The sequence below is a fragment of the Pezoporus occidentalis genome, unplaced genomic scaffold, assembly GCF_034315485.1.
Source record: "Pezoporus occidentalis ecotype Australia unplaced genomic scaffold, CSIRO_AGI_Poc_V1 ctg9, whole genome shotgun sequence".
Classification (NCBI taxonomy): Eukaryota; Metazoa; Chordata; class Aves; order Psittaciformes; family Psittacidae; genus Pezoporus; species Pezoporus occidentalis.
The window spans coordinates 6,543,879-6,561,956 of record NW_026916262.1 but is presented as its reverse complement, the minus strand read 5'-3'; the positions used below and the strand labels follow the sequence as shown (position 1 = coordinate 6,561,956).

Sequence of the window (18,078 nt, the reverse complement as noted above, 5' to 3'; positions counted from 1 at the left end):
GTAATAAGCTTTGAAAACAAAAGGTGGGGGGGGAAAAATGCATATATTGATAAGAGCAAGCTTTTTAAAGATCTAAAGTTATATATTATCTATCTGTTTGATTTTGTATCTGTGAAGTCTAAAACCAATGGAAATTTTGCTGCAAATTAGCTATAATTCTATTTCATGAAAGTACGCAATAAATTGTATTAATAAAACATTGACATATAAACAGTAGAAGTGGTAAATGAGATTACTTCTTCAAATCTAACAATCTAGCTGTCATTAATAACATTTGAGTATATATAATGAAAAATCATCTTCAGTGTTCTTTAAGCTAATGTTTTGCAATAGAATTGCTGTTAGGGATATTCCTTCAAGGTAGGAATAAACTAGTTTTTCTCCCATTTAGAATTTTGGATATTTAATCCTAAGCAAAGTTTGCCTTTATTTTTGAGGCTCAACACTTGGTTTCTTTCTAGTCAGTCTGAAATATCTTCTGAAACAGCAAAGGACCTTAGCAGGCTTTGTCAGACCTACAGTAATTTTTAATGTAGCTACAAAGCTCATTTAAAGTTTTTACCTTCTTAGTCTGCTGTAGAAGTCAGATCATTTTTCAGGTTTACATATTGAATACCAATTGAACATGTTATCTCAAGAGCACACTGGCTTCAAGAATCTATTATAATTTTTGGAGTACTGGACACCATGGAATCAAACACTGAGAACCTTCATGAGTAAAGATGAACAATGAAGGATTTCAATTTCAGAACAGGTTTGATCACTTAGTTGCTGGACTAAAGAAATTTCTTCCCTTAGCAGATTGTTCATTGTCTAAGCTTTTTACAGTTTTTGCTTTAATAAATAGGACTGACTGGTAGGAGAAAAGATAATGGATGAAAAAATTTTTTCTTTAGCATGCATAAGAAGGTAAATAAATCAGGAGTTGCAACTCCTGTAGGTCTTTAAAATCTTTTAAACTCATTCTGGTGTTGCATCCAGAGAATTCCCGTGAATAACTGAGATTCTGCCAGAAGTTCAGCACCATTCTGATCTTTTCTGATTACTTAAATCTCAGTCCTGCAAGCACAGGGATAGGAGCCCTTATTGTCATTGAGGATCCTTCATTTCTCAGTACCCAAAAGCTGCTCTCTTTCTTCTGTGAAAAATCATAGATTCCTTCATGAATTTGGGTCATCTGTATCTTTTGCTGTATCAGGTAGGCATTTACTTAGATCACACATTCCTTTGATATAACAGTTTCAGATTATCAAATTTGGTTGATATCGTGTCTTGCCCAAGATACCTTTGAACAGCTTCGTGTGCGCCGCCTTTTAGCACAACTGCAGGATGGTGTCCAAAGAGATGTCTTGATGTTGTGTAATCCAAACTTGAGGAAGTTGCTATTAAATTACTGCACTGGGGACAAAGAAAATTTTCAAAATACTTTGTCTGAAGGAAGAATAATTTGATTATATGGGCTGGTTAGTGGAGTGTGGTATGATGTTGCCTGTGTGCTAAACTAACAAAAAAAAACCATTCCTGTCTTTCTACAACAGTACTGTGACAATTTAAAATGAAACCCTACTGCAAACTTGTTAGCCTTAATCAGTACAAATGCCAATGGATTTGTTGGAGCACAGATGCTCTTTTCTTGTTATGACACATTTCTGCATGAACAGAGAGTTTTTTGTTTCCATGTGTAATAAGAAATTGAAACAGTGGATGCAGTAGTGAAATGTTCCAGCAGACGCAAGATGTAAGAATCTGGTGGCCTGAATGTTGGGGTTTAGAATATAAAGAATGGGGTTTACATCAAAGTTTTGCTGTTTAAGGAAGACCTAACAGACAAATGTGACAGAACTTTTAAAATAATGATTAAAAGACAAGTAGGTCTGTGTTCACTAATATTCTTTGGGCATGGGAGCTGAACCGTATGCCAGGCAGGAGCGAGCAGAAAAGTCCCTGGTTGATACCCACAGACTTCTCAGCAATATTAGCTGTGAAAAGAACATAGAAAAAGTGAAATTAAAAATAATTTTCTTTCTATCATAGAACATCTGCTTTCTTTATTTATGGCTCAGATTTTTAAAGTAAATATTAATTTCAGAGCTCATTGTAACATAAATTTTTCTTAAGCTTGGATGTCAGGAAGAGTAGTAATATTAATTGCTTGCTTATGCTTCTCTTTGTTTCTGAAGGAAGCTTCATCGTGCTGACTGGAGTATTGTATGGACAAATAGCATTGGTACACACTGAGAAAGTCTCAAGAAAAGAAAAATCAATGTAAGAGACTTATACAGTCTCCATCATTTCCTAGAAATAAAAAATACCAGATAAGGCATTATTTGGTCAGGAGAACCACAATCCACCTACTTGTGTAGGCCCTTTATTAGTATGTCCTTCAGTTTAAATGAACACCTACTAGTGCCATATTTAGCTTGCATGACAATTGCTCATGGATGCTGAAGGTTTTGCGTTGTCCTTTCTCCTTTCTGTTTTACTTTCCACCCACTGACTACTGCAAACTGCTTTCCTTTGTTTCCTGCAATTTTCTTGCCCCTGGCAATCCAGCCAGGCTTGTTACTCCTGCTGCTCTTTTTCCACTGCCTTATCTGGTTGCCAGCAGGAATAGTGAGAACGTAGGAGAAACGAAATGGCATTACTGCTGTTACTGTCTTCTCTGTCTAGCTTCAGCATGACCCGTGGATGTGATCGTAGTGAAAGTTCCACTAACCATCAAGCACCATGAGCTATTTTATGCTCCCAGTGTCTGTACAGTTACTTCTTGTGGAAGCTTCAGGTAAATAGCTGAAGATCTCAGTTACAAAGATTTTATTACTTGGGTAAAGCAGAATACGTCTTTCTTCAGACATTTTCTTGAAAATCTTTGTAACATTAAGCCTGTGTACTCTGTTCCATTTCATGCAATTTTGATGCCAAATGGGACAGATTTTGCAAAATGATGGACTCTGGTAATTTGAATTTCTCTTTGCTCTATTCCTTGCTTTACATAGGAAAGGTCAGTACTAGTATTCTACAAAGAACTGCAATTATTTGTGTTGTATTAGTGTCCACATCAGTCATTAGGTATGTTGATTATGTTAATAGGAGAATTGATAGAAGATCTAATCGGAGAACTGCAAGGCCAGGTTGAGGGTGGTGATTCTTCCTTTCCACTCTGCTTTCCTCTGGTGTGACCTCCCCTGGAGTACTGCATTCAGCTCTGGGGCCCCCAACATAAAAGGGACATGGTCCTGTTAGAGCATGTCCACAGAAGGGCCACAAAAATGGTTAGAGGGCTGTGAGACAGGCTGGGAGAGTTGGGTTTGTTCAGCCTGGAGCAGAGGAGGCTTCATGGTGACCTCACTGCAGTGTTTCAGTATTTAAAGGGGGATTTACAAGAAAGAGAGACAGACTTTTAACAGGACCTGTAGTGACAAGAGAAGGGACAATGGTTTTAAACTGAAAGATAGTAGATTTGGATTGGACATAAGGAAGAAACTGTTTTGTGATAAAGGTGGTAAGACATTGGAACAGGTTGCCCAGAGGAACTGTGGCTGCCCCATCCGTGGCAGTGTTGGATGGGGCTTTGATCAACCTGGGCTAGTGGAAGGTGTCCCTGTCTGTGGCAGGAGAGGTTGGAACTGGGTGAGCTTCAAGGTCCTTTCCAACCCAAACCATTCTGTGATTCAAGCTTAGGTTTTGGATTTTTTCAGTAAGCTTTATTCTCTCTGTGTGTTTTCTTTGGCTTGATACTTATTGTGAAGCCAAAAATCATTATAATTCAATAAGGTTGTGTTTCATTGTAATTATACTGGAGTCAAGAATAATATTCATAAATACAAACTGTAAGTGACATGCTATAATTAAATTTTGTTATCCACAGCCTTTATGTAAATGATCAAACAGTTTGTTTGCAATGGGAAAAGCAGATCAGTATTTCAGCAGAGGTGTTCTGGTCAAAGTTAAAAATATGCCTTTAAGTTCCATGTTTGTGTAAATTAAGGTTAGATTAGGTCCAGTTTATCTTTCGCCATTTGGCAGTGGGTATATTAAATGTTTTATCAGAAATGCAGCAGTTGCAATTCTGCTAATTTTCTGGCATATGTAAGGTGCAAGTGTTGATTCTTGTCACTGCAGTTACCTGAATGGCTCATTCTTACCAGTGTTGACTCAAGATTCTGGGAACAAACAGGATGTATACCTCTTGGGTTAGAAAGAGTTAAATTGTTCCTAAAGTTGTCCCAGAAATGTCGTAAAATGCTTGTGAAATACTGTGTAGAAAACTTTATTTTGCTGTGGGAATCCATCTAATTTTAGGCACGCAATGATGTCCTACAGTCTGTGCTTAGACCTTAAATGAATGTGTTGCTTTGAAGAAATGCTGGCCAGTTAAATTACCTTTTTGTTAAAAGGAAATTGATTTGTTCATTCATCTAAAAAAAAATAAATAAATCAAGATCTCTTTGAAAGATCAGTGGGGTCACATTGTCTCTTAGCTTTACAGAAAGAAAAGCAGCATGTAAGAATGCTTCCAGGAAACAATAAAAGTATATCAGTGTTTGTTTCTAGTTCAGTGCTTTTTTGAACATTGTTCGTCATCTGTCTCTGACAGTTTAATCTGCTTTACCTCACCTTTCACTTGAATTGCACAGAAAAGGATACTTCTTTAACATAAGTGGAGTATATTTTACAAAGTTTCATCCCATATATATTTATGAAATGATTATAATGCACCAAATAGAGATGTCATCTGACACTGTTTAAAGAATAGCTTGCTTAAGTACAGGTAGGGAATTCTGCATACAATCCACATTCCTTGAATGTATTCAGTACTTTCAGTTACTTGGATAATAAAATTACATTAAAGTGTTGCCTAGTTTATTCAGAATGTGCAACCTGCAGACTATCAGCAGTCTACAGCTAGAGCACTGGTCCTCTCAGTAATGTAGTTACGAGTCAGGAGTCAGTGGTAGGGTACTGTGCTTCTTGTTTTCGTCTGATAATCTGAAATATGGCATGATATTTTGGGAGATTCTACACTGAAAAATCTAGGTTGGTTTGTTTGCTCACCTTTTTACCTTATTAAAGGTACATTGTTTTTTATAAAACCAGTAGGTTTTGTGTTGAAATGTGCTGACTTCAGGTATTATTTCTAAATGCAGCCATACGCTTTTAGAAAGTGGTGGAACAATGCTTACTATGTACAGTCTGCAGTTGGCTGACCTTGTGTACTAGCCATCCTTACTTTTAAAGATCCACCATGTAGTCCTTTTCATATTTATGAGATCCAGTGACAGTGTGACCCTAGCAACTGATACTCTTTCCTATGAAGAAAAACTTTGCCAGAGTGAGACACTTCTCCTTCAGGAACATCCTAAGGTTTTGTCATGGTTTTAAACCCTGTCAACAAGTCAGCCACTCAGTCTACTCCCCATCCCACCCCCCAGCCCCCCCTCTCCTGGAGGGATGGGGAGGAGAATCGAAAGAATGTAACTCCCACGGGTTGAGATAAGAGCAGTCCAGTAACTAAGGTGCAACACAAACCACTGCTGCTACCACCAATAATAGTAATGATAATGGAAATAACAAGGGAAGAGAATATGATACCACCCACCGAAACGAGCCGACTGAGCAGTGATTGCCCTTCTGCGTAACTCCCAGTTACATCCCGGGCATGCTGTGCTGGGGTATGGAATACCTCTTTGGTCAGTTTGAGTCAGGTGTCCTGTCTTTGCTTCCTCCCGGCTTCCCCTCCTCCCTGGCAGAGCGTGAGGCTCACAAAGTCCTTGGTCAGACTAAACATCAGTGTTACCAGCGCTGTTCCCAGGCTGAAAGTCAAAAACACAGTGCTGCACCAGCTACTAAGAAGGAGAAAAAAATGACTGCCACTGCTGAACCCAGGACAGGTTTCTAAATGTGGAAGTGATTTTCAGATTTTACCATGGAGGAGTGTGTTTGATGTCAGGTCTGTGTTGCCATCCTCTTGGTTTTTGCTTTCTGTGGATATGCCTTGGCAGGCAAAAAGTTTTGTTTTCAGTTTTATCAGTGCAACAGCACTGAAAATGAGGTTTAACACTGAAGTTTCTGGCTGGTCAGAATCTACCAGAGGCTCTCCAGAGGGTTGGCTTTAGGCTTGAGTGCAGTTTCAAACTTGCTTACCTGAATCTTAACATGGGTTTTAAACTGTGTTAATCTGAGCAAACATGCTTGAAAAATACATCTTGGACTCAGTCAAGGCCAGGGTCAGGGAGCATTGTGCCCTACTTAGGTTGGTCAGTCATACTCCCCATAGGGTTTCCCATAGCTGTTTGCATTGCTGCATTCATTCCTGCTTCACGTTCTAGCAGTGCTCTCCAGTAGTGGTTGCTTTACCCTCAATTTTTCCAAGCAGTTCAGTCTGATAGGATTTCTTCAGATTTTTTGCTCCATATACAGTGTCAGTCTGTTTCTCCCATCTGCCTGTTATCTGTAAACCATTGCCTTGTAAATTTAGGTGGTGCTTTCACTGTGTTCTTTTTGCCTGTAGAAACTGATTTTGGAGGGGACACGCATTTGTCTTTAACTGAACTGAGCTGGGTTGTTGCTTATCTTAAACAAAGTGTGTTTGAGTCTTTTTTTGCAAAGAGGCTTCTATCCCAGCTGGCACACTGGCTGCGTGTGTGTAAGGGTAAGGAGAAACCAGTGAAGCATTGCACTACCTGAACAGGGGTTTTCATGCTGCCAACATGAGAGACATTGCACTGGCTAAGAGCATTTCCAGCCTGTGGTTCATGTTCTTTAGCTTATCACTGGTGCTATCTGTTCTGTGAGTCATCAGCTGCTGGTATTTCTTTATATAGGGACTGGGTGATATTTGTTCAGTTTTGCTTGATGAAACAGTGGTGTTGTCAGCATTGACCTGTGGTAGAAAAGTCACTTTTATAGATGTTCATTGAGCCAGCAGTTTTATGCACTGTATCAAAAGTGTATTGTATCTTTGGTCAGTGGAGCAGACTATAGTGAGCTTTTTCAGTACAACAAACAGTGTGATCAGGATTAAAATACCAGAACTATCAAGTATATCTGTAGTTAGCTTGACTTAATCTAATGAAATGTCAAACATTTCTTCTCATGCCTCTTTGCCTTCTGATCTAGATAGAGAAGGTCTTAGGGTGGTAATGTCAGTATTACAGTAGGTACAGATTGTTTTACATCTGGTTAGTCTACTTAACCTGAAAAGTGAAGAGCTAAGCCCTAAGGGAGTTCTGCTGTATTTTATGACTGGAGCCTAAAAAGATTATTAAGAAGAATCTCTCTTGTATCAGTAACTAAGTTGCCACGAATTAAATCAGATTATTAAGGCCTTAACAGACGGTTGCACTGGGAGCAACTCCAAAGTCTTATCTGGACTTCAGAGGACTTTGAGGGGTTTGTTATTTTTTAAATAATTTTCTAAAAATGTGGTGCCCTGGAATGAATACAAAATGATCTGCAATTACAGGTAAGACTGCTGGATATTCCAGTGCATGATTATAGAATGATACTTCTTCTGTTCTATCTTACTGAATTGCTGCTCCCTAACAATTAAAAAAAAAGATAAAATGCACCCAAACCGATGCTCCTTTTAACTTGGGCTGCTGTTTGGTTGTTTTCTTTTTCCTATCTGCGGGGATGTTGTCTTTGTCTATCACAGTATGCCTTTGATTTGGCTGCACAGTATCTTATCTCTCCTGCCATCTGTGTATGTACCTACCCCACAGTGGATTTACCACATTTCATTTAGATGATGAATGCAAGTACTGTAAACAGCACCATTAAAATTAATGTAGCAATTACTTTAGCTTCATCTGTGCAGAATTCTTCCCTTGAACTGGTAACTGCCTCTAGTCTGTGCTACAGCTGCCCCTGTTGAATCCCTGTATCAATGCAAAGATGGCCAAAGCCATACTAAAAATCCCTTTTTCTTTCTCCACAAACTGGAGTTATGAAAGAAGTGTGTCTGAAAGAAAATATTCCACCTGGATGGAAGTCTTTGTGCCTGAGTCAGTAAGCTGAAGTCTCAAATTACCAAATCGAGCAGTAACTTTAAGCCTTCTACTTTTCTGGAACTTGTGCCAGCATAAAAAGATTGTAACATAAGTTGCTAGACTCTCTATCCCATAAACATGGGATAATGAGGAAATAATTAATTCTCTCATTACCCTACACTATGTTTTATTCAAATCAAGTCTCAACAGTATTGCTACTTTTCAACCTCGGTATTTAAAACAGCGTTACATTAATGATCATTCTCAAAGGGTGAGATGTTGGCATATCAAGTTGGTTTTTTCGGCTGTACTTTGACGTGTAAAATGTAACACTGAATTTGATAATGTTAAGTTCCACTCACAGAGGTTTAAAGTGGCAGAAGTGCTTTCATCATTTCCTGTTGATGACTTCCAAAGTTTTGGCACAAACTTTAGAATATTACTGGTTTTTAAAATAAACCAAACGAACACCAAACCCAAACAAACCAAAGCAAAGCAAGTCCCTCCACAACTACTTCTCCATAACTTGTATCTCAAGCTTTGCTAGTGCATTTGTTACATAAAGCTTTGAAGACATCTTCCTCCAGATGCAGGTATCCAGCAAGAGCCCATTAATTAAAATTTGGCAAATCTTTAATCTTTACTGTAAACATGTAAAAATCAGCTTTAGCCTAACTTTTGCTGGTACATCATAATTTTTGCCATCTCTCCAAGCCATACCTAAAGTATGTATGCACATTTGAATGTTTCATTTTTAATTTTGGTCTCTTGGCAATTTTCATCTCTTTGGTGCTCTTTACTTTGCAGAGAGGGGAGTGGTCAAGGGCAGAAGAAGAGCACTAACCAGGGCTTTTTTTTCAGCTGTGTTTGGGAGAGGGCTTGGTATCCTGAGAGTTCTTGAACATAACTTGTGACTTGCTTCGTTTGTGTTAGTCCATCCTGGTAGCAAGGATTAAAATTACTAACATCATGACGTGACTCTCCTTCTCAGTATACCAGGTTACTAGGCATTCTCCTAAACCATGCAGCTGTTCATGATTCTCTTCTGCAATAAATTATGATTTATAATGTATAACAGACTCTGTAGTAGATATTTTAGAAACTCATCTTTTAAAAATGAGCTGTTCAATTGCAGTATCCAAAACAAATAAAATAGTTACCTTTTGAGCTAACTGCTTGAAACAGAAGATGCTTTTAACAAAAGCCAGGTACTTTTGAAAAACAAGCAGTTTTGGTATCTTTTTTGCTTTATCCTTTTAGTGAAAGCAATTCATTATCACTTGTCTTTCCAAGGATGTAGAAACCATGTAATGTACACTAATTTAGGTCAATAATGTATTCTATTTTATTTTAATAATATTTTTAATTGTGAGAGACTATGCAAAGTCTTTGAGCTTGGCTCACTTAGCTATTCCACGATAATGTTTACATGAAAAACTGCTTTTCTCAAATAAGGAGTACACTTTCTTTTAAGCTGTAAAATGTATTCAGACCTTTCAAGGTTAAACTGTGGATGTACACACAGTGTTATATTGTAAAATAATGGTTGCAGATGATGATTAGATCCGTTGCTGATCTTTGCTCATTATATAGGCAATAGATTTTTTTTTGGTGCAGGAAATACATAGAATTTTCTTCTCATAGTTAAACCTGAGTATTTTTTTTACTGATTTTTATAAATCAGTAAGCAGTACAGTGTAGTACAGTATGTCTCCCTTTTCTTCATGCTCCCAAGATATAGAACAGCTGCTGCGCGATCACGTGCTAGTGCTATATTCAGTGAGAAATTCTGCTTCAGTATTAAAGCATTTCAAATGTAAATTGAGAGGTACGTAATCTCATGGAAGACTTGTGTGTTCAATATGTGCTTCCTAAAGGAGTGTTAGGAGCAGGATGTTTTAAAAATACTTACCTGATCCCACTCATACAATATTTTATCATTCATTATAAATTTCCAGGAAGCACTGTGGCAGTATTTCAAAGGAGAAACTCCTAAAATCCTGTTAACATTACAGTTGTCCTTCTTCAAACTCACTTCTGTGATGGTGCCCACGGAAAAAATAGTAATTGGACAGCTGGTGCAACTGCTCTTAAAATCTTATTATTACCTTGCTCTGCCCATGTCTTTCTGTACCCAGCCTTTTTTCATCTTGTACTCAGTCTTCAAGCTCCTGTGAGAGTGGTTGTCTCTTTGTTAAATATTTATAAAGCTATGATATCAAAGTGTTGCTTTTAGCAGTGTTGCTAATAAGCTCGCAGAAATTTTACTGTTCATTGCCAAAGCAGAAAAGTGTGATGTCCCTAACTGATTTTATGAGAATCTTTCCTTAGACTTTAGAAGGTAGGTTGTATAACCAGTATTCTGTATTTTTGTTTAAGCTGGAACTTCTATTTGGCAATGGTAGATTTACAATAGTAGAAACACAATTTGTGATTTTGAATGAGATAGTTAATGTTTGGAATTCTGAAATAATACGGGATATAATTAGCAAACATTGCATTTAGTTTTTGCTGTATTGCTTGGTGTAAAAGTTTATGCTATTTGTGGTTATTATAAATGTTATGAGGTTATGATGACATAACGCTTCTGTCATCGCAGAACTTGAAAATTTAGCGAATAGGTCTGCCTGCCAAAAAATACCTTGTCTTTGTCCTGTAAAATTCTATACAAGCCTTATTTTATTGTGATAAAACACTTGAAAATTGTCATTTTAATATTGTCATTTTTATTCTACTATGATATTTTTATAATAAGGCACATTAAAAAAATAGCCTAAGGATTTTAAATGCTGGGTTTATACAAACAGCAGAGCAAGATCAGTGACATTGACACTGCACGCTACCCATATGATCCTGGGAGCTGGTGAAACTGCTTTATGGCAACTTAAGTTGCTAAAGCAGCCCTCAGGAGCTTTCCAGGGCTGGACTGGCTGGACCTTCCAGGCCACTTCCCTGCCACCCATTTCCCCCCGTTTTATGAAGAAACGTGTATTTCATGCTCCTCACCTTCAAAAACAAGAGGTTGAAAGAGCAAACCCAGTTTCTTTTCTCTGAATCACTGCCTGGTTCCAGCATTGGCCTTATTAGTTTCCTGTCCTCAGAGCGCACGTAATGGATTGGAAGCTCTTAATGGAAAAGAAAAAAAAACATCACAAAAAGAAGTCAGACTGGGCCTCTTTCAGCCATTTTGAGATCCAGACGTTTATTGCATTAGCTCATATTTTGTCCTTTTTCTTCTTCATTTGAAGTAGAAGCTTCTTTGGTGGTGGATGTAATTGGTCTCTTAGCTGAAGAGAACTGAAGACTGCAAATGGGCAGATCTTGAATGTTTTTCAGCAGGGCACTCATGAGCCATGGCAGCTTGAGAGAGGCAGCAGCTTTCACATCTTGGTTTCTTCTGAACTTCCAAACAGGCTGGGAGCCAACTGTCACAGCCAGAGCACAGAGGCAGCTTCTTCCTTGTCTTTCTGTATTTCTGCTGGCATGTTTAATGGCTAATTCAGAAAAGAAAACTAGAGCGTGGCCCACCAAATTTCCAAGGCATAAAAGACTTATGCCCATTGTAGTGTTAAAGGTGAAAGACCTTGTGGATACTGTATGAAGGTGAAGGACATTAGTACAGTTTATCATATCATGTGTTTTAAGTAGGGAGTTGCTTTCTGAGTTAGTTTTGACCTTGTCGCTTCTCTCCTTCCATTTTTCTAGAGGTTGGTTTCTTGCTATCACATCAGATATAAGCTGTTTGCCTTCAGCTGAAGGGCTTTCATGGACTACCCCCATTTTATCATCTTTCATTTTATTTTGATAATGTGATGATTATAGTTGCAATAGCCATTTGATAAATTTTCCCTACCTCTGTGCTGATTCTTGTGGTTTTGGGGAGTTTCTCTTGGGTCTGTTCAAAGCCACATAATTGCTCTGTTTCGTAATCTTTCTTCGAATTTTTCCTTTCCCTCGACTTGAAATGAAAAGAATTTTTTCATTTGAAGAGTCTCCTGTTATGCAGAAAGCTATCTTACTCTTTTTATTTTATTCACGTTTCTATATCATGTCTGTATAATATATAACCCTTTATTGTGCACAAGGCTGTAAGTTTTCTTAAAGGGAGCAGACGTCACTGTTTTGTTCAGTGACTTGTGGAGTACACGCTGCATATTCTGCAATTCCCAGATGTTATGATAAGGTAATTGTTCAAGCAATGTGCCTACATCTTTTATTAGCTGTTGAAGACTCTTCTGTCATGTGATACATCCATATTCCATCAAAAATAACTGAAGTTTGTTCAGTGTGCAAAAGAATTAATGACATTCACAATTTTTGCGTTTTCTGCATTGCAGTAACTTGAGGTTTTTAGTTCTGTAGAGCCACTCTACCCATTCCTCCTCTGAGAAGATGAGACACCCTCATTTCTCCTATCCATTTCCAGTACCCTGCCTCAGTCCTTTCAGATCTCATCTTCAACATCTCAACAGTGCCACCATACCCCAGCTTCCTCTCAGACTGCCTGAAGGCACCATCGTATCTGCTTATACTCTCAACACCCTCCCTCATGTTTGATGTTTCCATTTTGGGCAAGAGGCAGCATGTTCTGCAGCTGACACAAGCTACCTGTGTACTCCAGAATTAAGTGCATGGCAACTTGCGCTGTAACCTTCTGTTGTGGTTTAAACCCAGCCACACAGCTCGTTCACTCACTCCCCCCCTACTTTCTCCCTCTTTCTTTCCTTTCCCCCTTCCCCGCTCCTGGAGGGATGGGGAGGAGAATCAAAAGAATGTAACTCCCACAGGCTGAGATAAGAACAGTCCGGTAACTAAGGTATAACACAAACCACTGCTGCTACCACCAATAATAGTAATGACAAGAGAAAATAACAAGGGAAGAGAATACGATACCATCCGCCGAAACAAGTCTGACCCCAAAAGAGAGCCCCTACCCTTCCAGGTAACTCCCAGTTACCTCCCCAGGTATGATGTGCTGTGGTATGGAATACCTCTTTGGCTAGCTTGGGTCACGTGTCCTGTCTCTGCTTCCTCCCGGCCTCCCCTCCTCCCTGGCAGAGCATGAGACTCAGAACGTTCTTGATCAGAGTAAACATTACTAAGCAGCAACTAAAAACATCAGTGTTATCAGCTCTGTTCCCAGGCTGAAAGTCAAAACATAACACTGCACCAGCTACTAAGAAGGAGAAAAAATTGGCTGCTACTGCTAAACCCAAGACACCTTCTAATTTCACATGATGGAAGAAGGTTTTGTATTTTTCTTGTTGTTATGGGCACTAGTGGGATCTTCATTATTGATTTCTAGGAACATATTTTTCAGGCCCTTGTTTTGGTCTCATCTATTTTATAGCTCAAGAACTACTGGTGGTCAATAGGTTTTGAAAGATAATATACCATAAACTATTCTCATTAACGAACTTTACTGAAAGTCATTCTTTCAAGTTAGTTTTGAGATCCCATCTGTTGAAGATAATGTGAACTGCTAGTTGATTGAAAAGAGTGTAGGGTTTTTCTTGGGTTTGTACAATCTTTCATTAAAGCTTGAAACTATCCAATACTTAGAGTAATGTAGTCTTTGTTTGAAAACACATAAAGCTACAGCACTGAGAGCTTTGACAGGTAATGTGAACATGCAGTGGCTTTCTTGAGGAATATAAAGTCAAACATATCATGGGCTGCATCAAAAGGAGCATGACCAGCAGGTCAAAGGAGGTGATCCTGCCCCTCTACTCTGCTCTCATGAGACCTCACTTGGAGTATTGTGTGCAGTTCTGGTGTCCTCAACATAAAAAGGACATGGAACTGTTGGAACAAGTCCAGGGGAGGGCCACGAGGATGATCAGGGGACTGGAGCACCTCCCATATGAAGATAGGCTGAGAAAATTGGGGCTGTTCAGCATGGAGAAGAGAAGGCTGCATGAAGACCTCATAGCAGCCTTCCAGTATCTGAAGGGAGCCTAAAAGGATGCTGGGGAGGGACTCTTCATTAGGGACTGTAGTGACAGGACAAGGGGTAATGGGTTCAAACTTAAACAGGGGAAGTTTAGATTGGATATAAGGAAGAAGTTCTTTACCATGAGGGTGGTGAGGCACTGGAAAGGGTTGCCCAGGCAAGTTGTGAATGCTCCATCCCTGGCAGTGTTCAGGGCCAAATTGGACAGAGCCTTGAGTGACATGGTTTAGTGTGAGGTGTCCCTGCTCATGGCAGGGGAGTTGGAACTAGATGATCTTAAGGTCCTTTTCAACCCTAACTATTCTATGATTCTTCATCTGCATGTTTGTATTTTAAAATATAGGGATGACAGATATAAAATGCTGCAGGATCCTTACTGTGATTTAAGAATCTGAGCTTTGGCTTGTGTATATAACTAAACATGTGAAGGGTGTGCATTTGCTTTTAGATGAATGCCTACTTTATTATTATTATGGGAAACTTTTGGCAGCTTAATACTGTTGCTTATTCAGTAACTGGTCACAGGAGAACGTGGGCAACATGTTTAGCATGTTCAGTCAGTTGATTCAGCAGTGTCATTGTAATCTCACACAATGACATCCAAAGGTAGGACACAGAAACTCCAGAATAAGGGTTGCCTTACCAAAGTTTTATAGGAAAATAGATGAGAATGGATCCCACCAAGGCTGCTGCTCTCCTTCTCAAATGGCCCTGACAGCACTGGTGAGGTTAAGGTGAAAGTGGTCTTTTCCCTCCCCTTCCCAAAATGACCTCTCAGAGGAATTCCAGAGAGGAGGCAGTGCAAGACTCCTGCTGGTAGGATCTTGTGCAGAATGGGCAAAGCTGCTATGAGACTGGGATGTAACGTGGTACATAAATTCACTACACTAGCTGAAAGCAGCTTGTTATGAGTACTATGGGAAACAGAAATATGTCATTGCAGTTCTTCCCCAGGTTTCCCCAAATCCTTTTCACATGAACTGCATCTGCATCGTGATTTCCTTGGATTTTCTGCAGCTCTAGACCCCTTGGATTCCTGTATTTTTTCTGTCTATAAGGTTGTCTGGGCACCGGTAACTGTGCTGGAATGCCAAAGTAGAAATAGAACTTCTGGGATAGTTTCAACAGGTTGAATATAAGGCATTAAGTATGAAGCAGCTCCTGCCCTGCCTCATTATATGTGCCCAACATAATAAATCTCAATTTCCTAATCTGCTGTGCCTGGCATATTTGGATCGCAGTGTGTGCTTTGTGGGGTGAAAGGTCTGGCATGGTGCAGTCTGGATGGGATGACTCATGCACAAAAGAGACCTCCTAGAAGGTTCAGTATGCTGCCAGCTGCAGACTGGTGCCGAGTCCCCTGCCTGTCCCTCTGACATAAACCATCATGTGCTCTTCCTGACTGCACAGTCTGATAAGCTTCTCGTGTCTCCTGTCATGAGCGGAGATGCTGTGTCTGCCTTGTCTTAATGCAACTCGATCTGCTGGTCCCCTCCATCAGATACAGGTGAGAGGCTGGGGAGCATAGCAGCTGGGAAATAGTTTGAAGTACTTGTAAGGTGCCGTTGGTTTGTGTCAGTATAATGCCTGGCATTGTATGGACCCATCTGCTGTTGGTCTCCAAATGTAGTTTTAAGTATTTTAGAGTCTGCTTAGCAGAGCTGTTAAGATGGGGCCATGGTAATTCCTGTGTTCATGTGCATTTGTCTTGCTGGCACAGAAGGGTGCTGGTTACACCCACCCACACAAACACAGGTGCTTCAAGCATGTTTTTACATCATCTTCTTTAAGTAAAAGTTAAACTGGTGTCTGCTTTCTTGCATGCTTTTGAAGAATTTTAGCTCCTTGTTTAAGAATTCTGCTTTGGTTCTACTGTGTTTTGAAATTGCTTCTAATTCACTTCTGATTCATGAAGAATCGGTGTTCATCTGTCTTCTAATACAGGTGGATAATGGCCATTTTTTTTCTTTGTGTTCTGAGAGTATAGGTTGTGACAGTATTTGCACAGGGACATGGCGCAATTTATCAGGGAAATAATCTGTGGAGAGCTGGGAGTTTGTGTGTATTTACTGAGAAGCTGAGGAGGACTTCAGCAATTCATGAGTAGAGATTACAGGCCCTGTTTACTTCTTTACATGCCTGCTTTCAGTGCTGTAGGTCCGGGTGAATTAATCTACAAAAGGGTGTTTTACAGAATAACTGAAATACTGTTTGTCTTTTTAGGCTGTGAAACATGATACAGAACTGTACAAGTGGATGAAGGGGAAAGGGAAAAGTGCCATTGATAGCTAGGATAGCAACATGGGAAATACAACCACCAAATTCCGCAAAGCTCTTATAAATGGAGATGAAAACTTGGCCTGCCAGATCTATGAGAGCAACCCTCAACTAAAAGAAACTCTTGACCCAAATACTTCGTATGGAGAAACGTACCAGCACAATACTCCACTCCATTATGCTGCTAGACATGGAATGAACCGTATTCTGGGGTAAGTATCTTCTGAAGTTTTGCTTCAATGTGAATAACTTGCCTAAGAAATGGAGGAGTCTCAGCTAGGTTATAAATACCTCATGTGTGTGTATGTATACGCGCGTATGTATGTGTATTGCAGACACAGAATTTATAACATGTTCAAGTATTAATAAAAATCATGCAAATTTGTCTGTAATCACAGACTGGTATAACAGTTTTTAATCTGATTTTTAGTGTCTTTGTTCCTCCTTGTAACATTAGTTTTGTACAGTTTTAGCTGGCTTCCTGAAGACTCCTATACCACAGTTCTTTGCAAATAGTGCCTGTTCTGTTTTTGATGTGCTTTCCTGTCTTAAAATCACCTGTTGGTAAAGCCGTACTTAATGTATACCATACTGATTGTATCTAATTCCAGATGGCCCAATATACATGTCCAATTCTTGTGTTATTCAGACAGCTTTTATTTATTATTTATATTTTATTTATTATGTTAATATCTTGATAATGAGTAAGTTTATTACTGTCACGGTCAACATGCACAGCAATCCCTAATGTTAGCTACTTCCATTCTTCTGTACTTTTGTCAGTGCTCTAAGATCAGTTAAGGATTAACATCTTACCCATGTCCAGATATTTCAGGTACAGGCTGTTCTGGTCTAATATTTCATCAAGCTAGTGCTGTGTAGACATTGCTAAACCTCTTCTTCAGCAGGTAGTAAGTTAGAGAGGATTTCATAAATATCCTCTTCCTTATGTTTGGAAACAGAACAGAAACACTACTAAACTGTATTGTTAATATTCTTTTCATCTCTGTGTTTATGTCTACTGATGGACCTGTGGTGTTCATAAGATTTGTTTTGTCCCTCATATGCTGTAACTTCACTAGCTGTCTGGCCTCCCACCATAAAGTTTTCCATAGTATTTTAGATTAACAATTTTTTGTACTTTATAACCTCTCGTATATCCTGATTTTTGCTAAATACTTTTCTGCCTGCCCCAATGTGTGCTTTGTTTATATTTTTAATTGATGTTTTTATTTCATTGCTTAATTTATTTCTTAACATCCTCAAACTTTCCCCCTTTCCTGGTTCTTGAATTAGAGAAAAAAAAAATAACTACACTTAATTTTAAATAGCACCCAGTTTTAATTTACATTTTCTTTGTGATTTTTTTTTTTTTCCTGTGAGACTTGCAGGGTATTTCTCTCCAGAAAATGCCTCTTAAGAAAATACAATCTCACTGAAACAACAAGGACACATGAAATTGTTTGCACATGTGCAAAGAAATCGAGTCATAATTCCAGACTTCTGAGCAGTCCATTAGTTAATTCATATTGCACTGTTACGATGAGATCTCAAATAATTGCTTTGTGTTAAGTAAAAGGTAATTTAGAAATGACATTTTACTACTGCATGGGACCTTTAGCATCTAAATCTCACAGGACAACTCAGTGTTATTTACCTACATTGCAAACAAATGATCAAAGGAATAATTCTTTTTTCTAGTTCAAGTCCAAGGTTTGCAATACATTTTTTGCCAGTAAACATAGTAAAGCTGCTGTTATCTGCTAGAGTCTGCTTCTGAAAACCTGAACTGTTGTCACTGTTGCTAGGAATAATTTTCTGAGTTTTTTTTCACTATTTAGTTTTTTTTATCTTTCT

The 18,078-nt window shown here is 38.9% G+C and overlaps 1 protein-coding gene across 5 annotated transcripts in view; it reads left to right on the top strand.

The window, feature by feature from the left end:
- ANKIB1 (ankyrin repeat and IBR domain containing 1) overlaps window positions 1–18,078 on the top strand; it is a 95,795-nt gene that overhangs the window by 20,827 nt on the left and 56,890 nt on the right. For 4 of the 5 annotated variants that reach the window (XM_062605023.1, XM_062605024.1, XM_062605020.1 and 1 more), the window contains one exon: window positions 16,168–16,433. In XM_062605023.1, the coding sequence (XP_062461007.1) occupies window positions 16,246–16,433 (188 nt within the window). In that variant the 5' untranslated portion in view covers window positions 16,168–16,245. Of the gene's footprint in view, window positions 1–15,195; window positions 15,452–16,167; window positions 16,434–18,078 lie in introns of those variants that run through there. The other variant, XM_062605022.1, reaches the window with a different exon arrangement.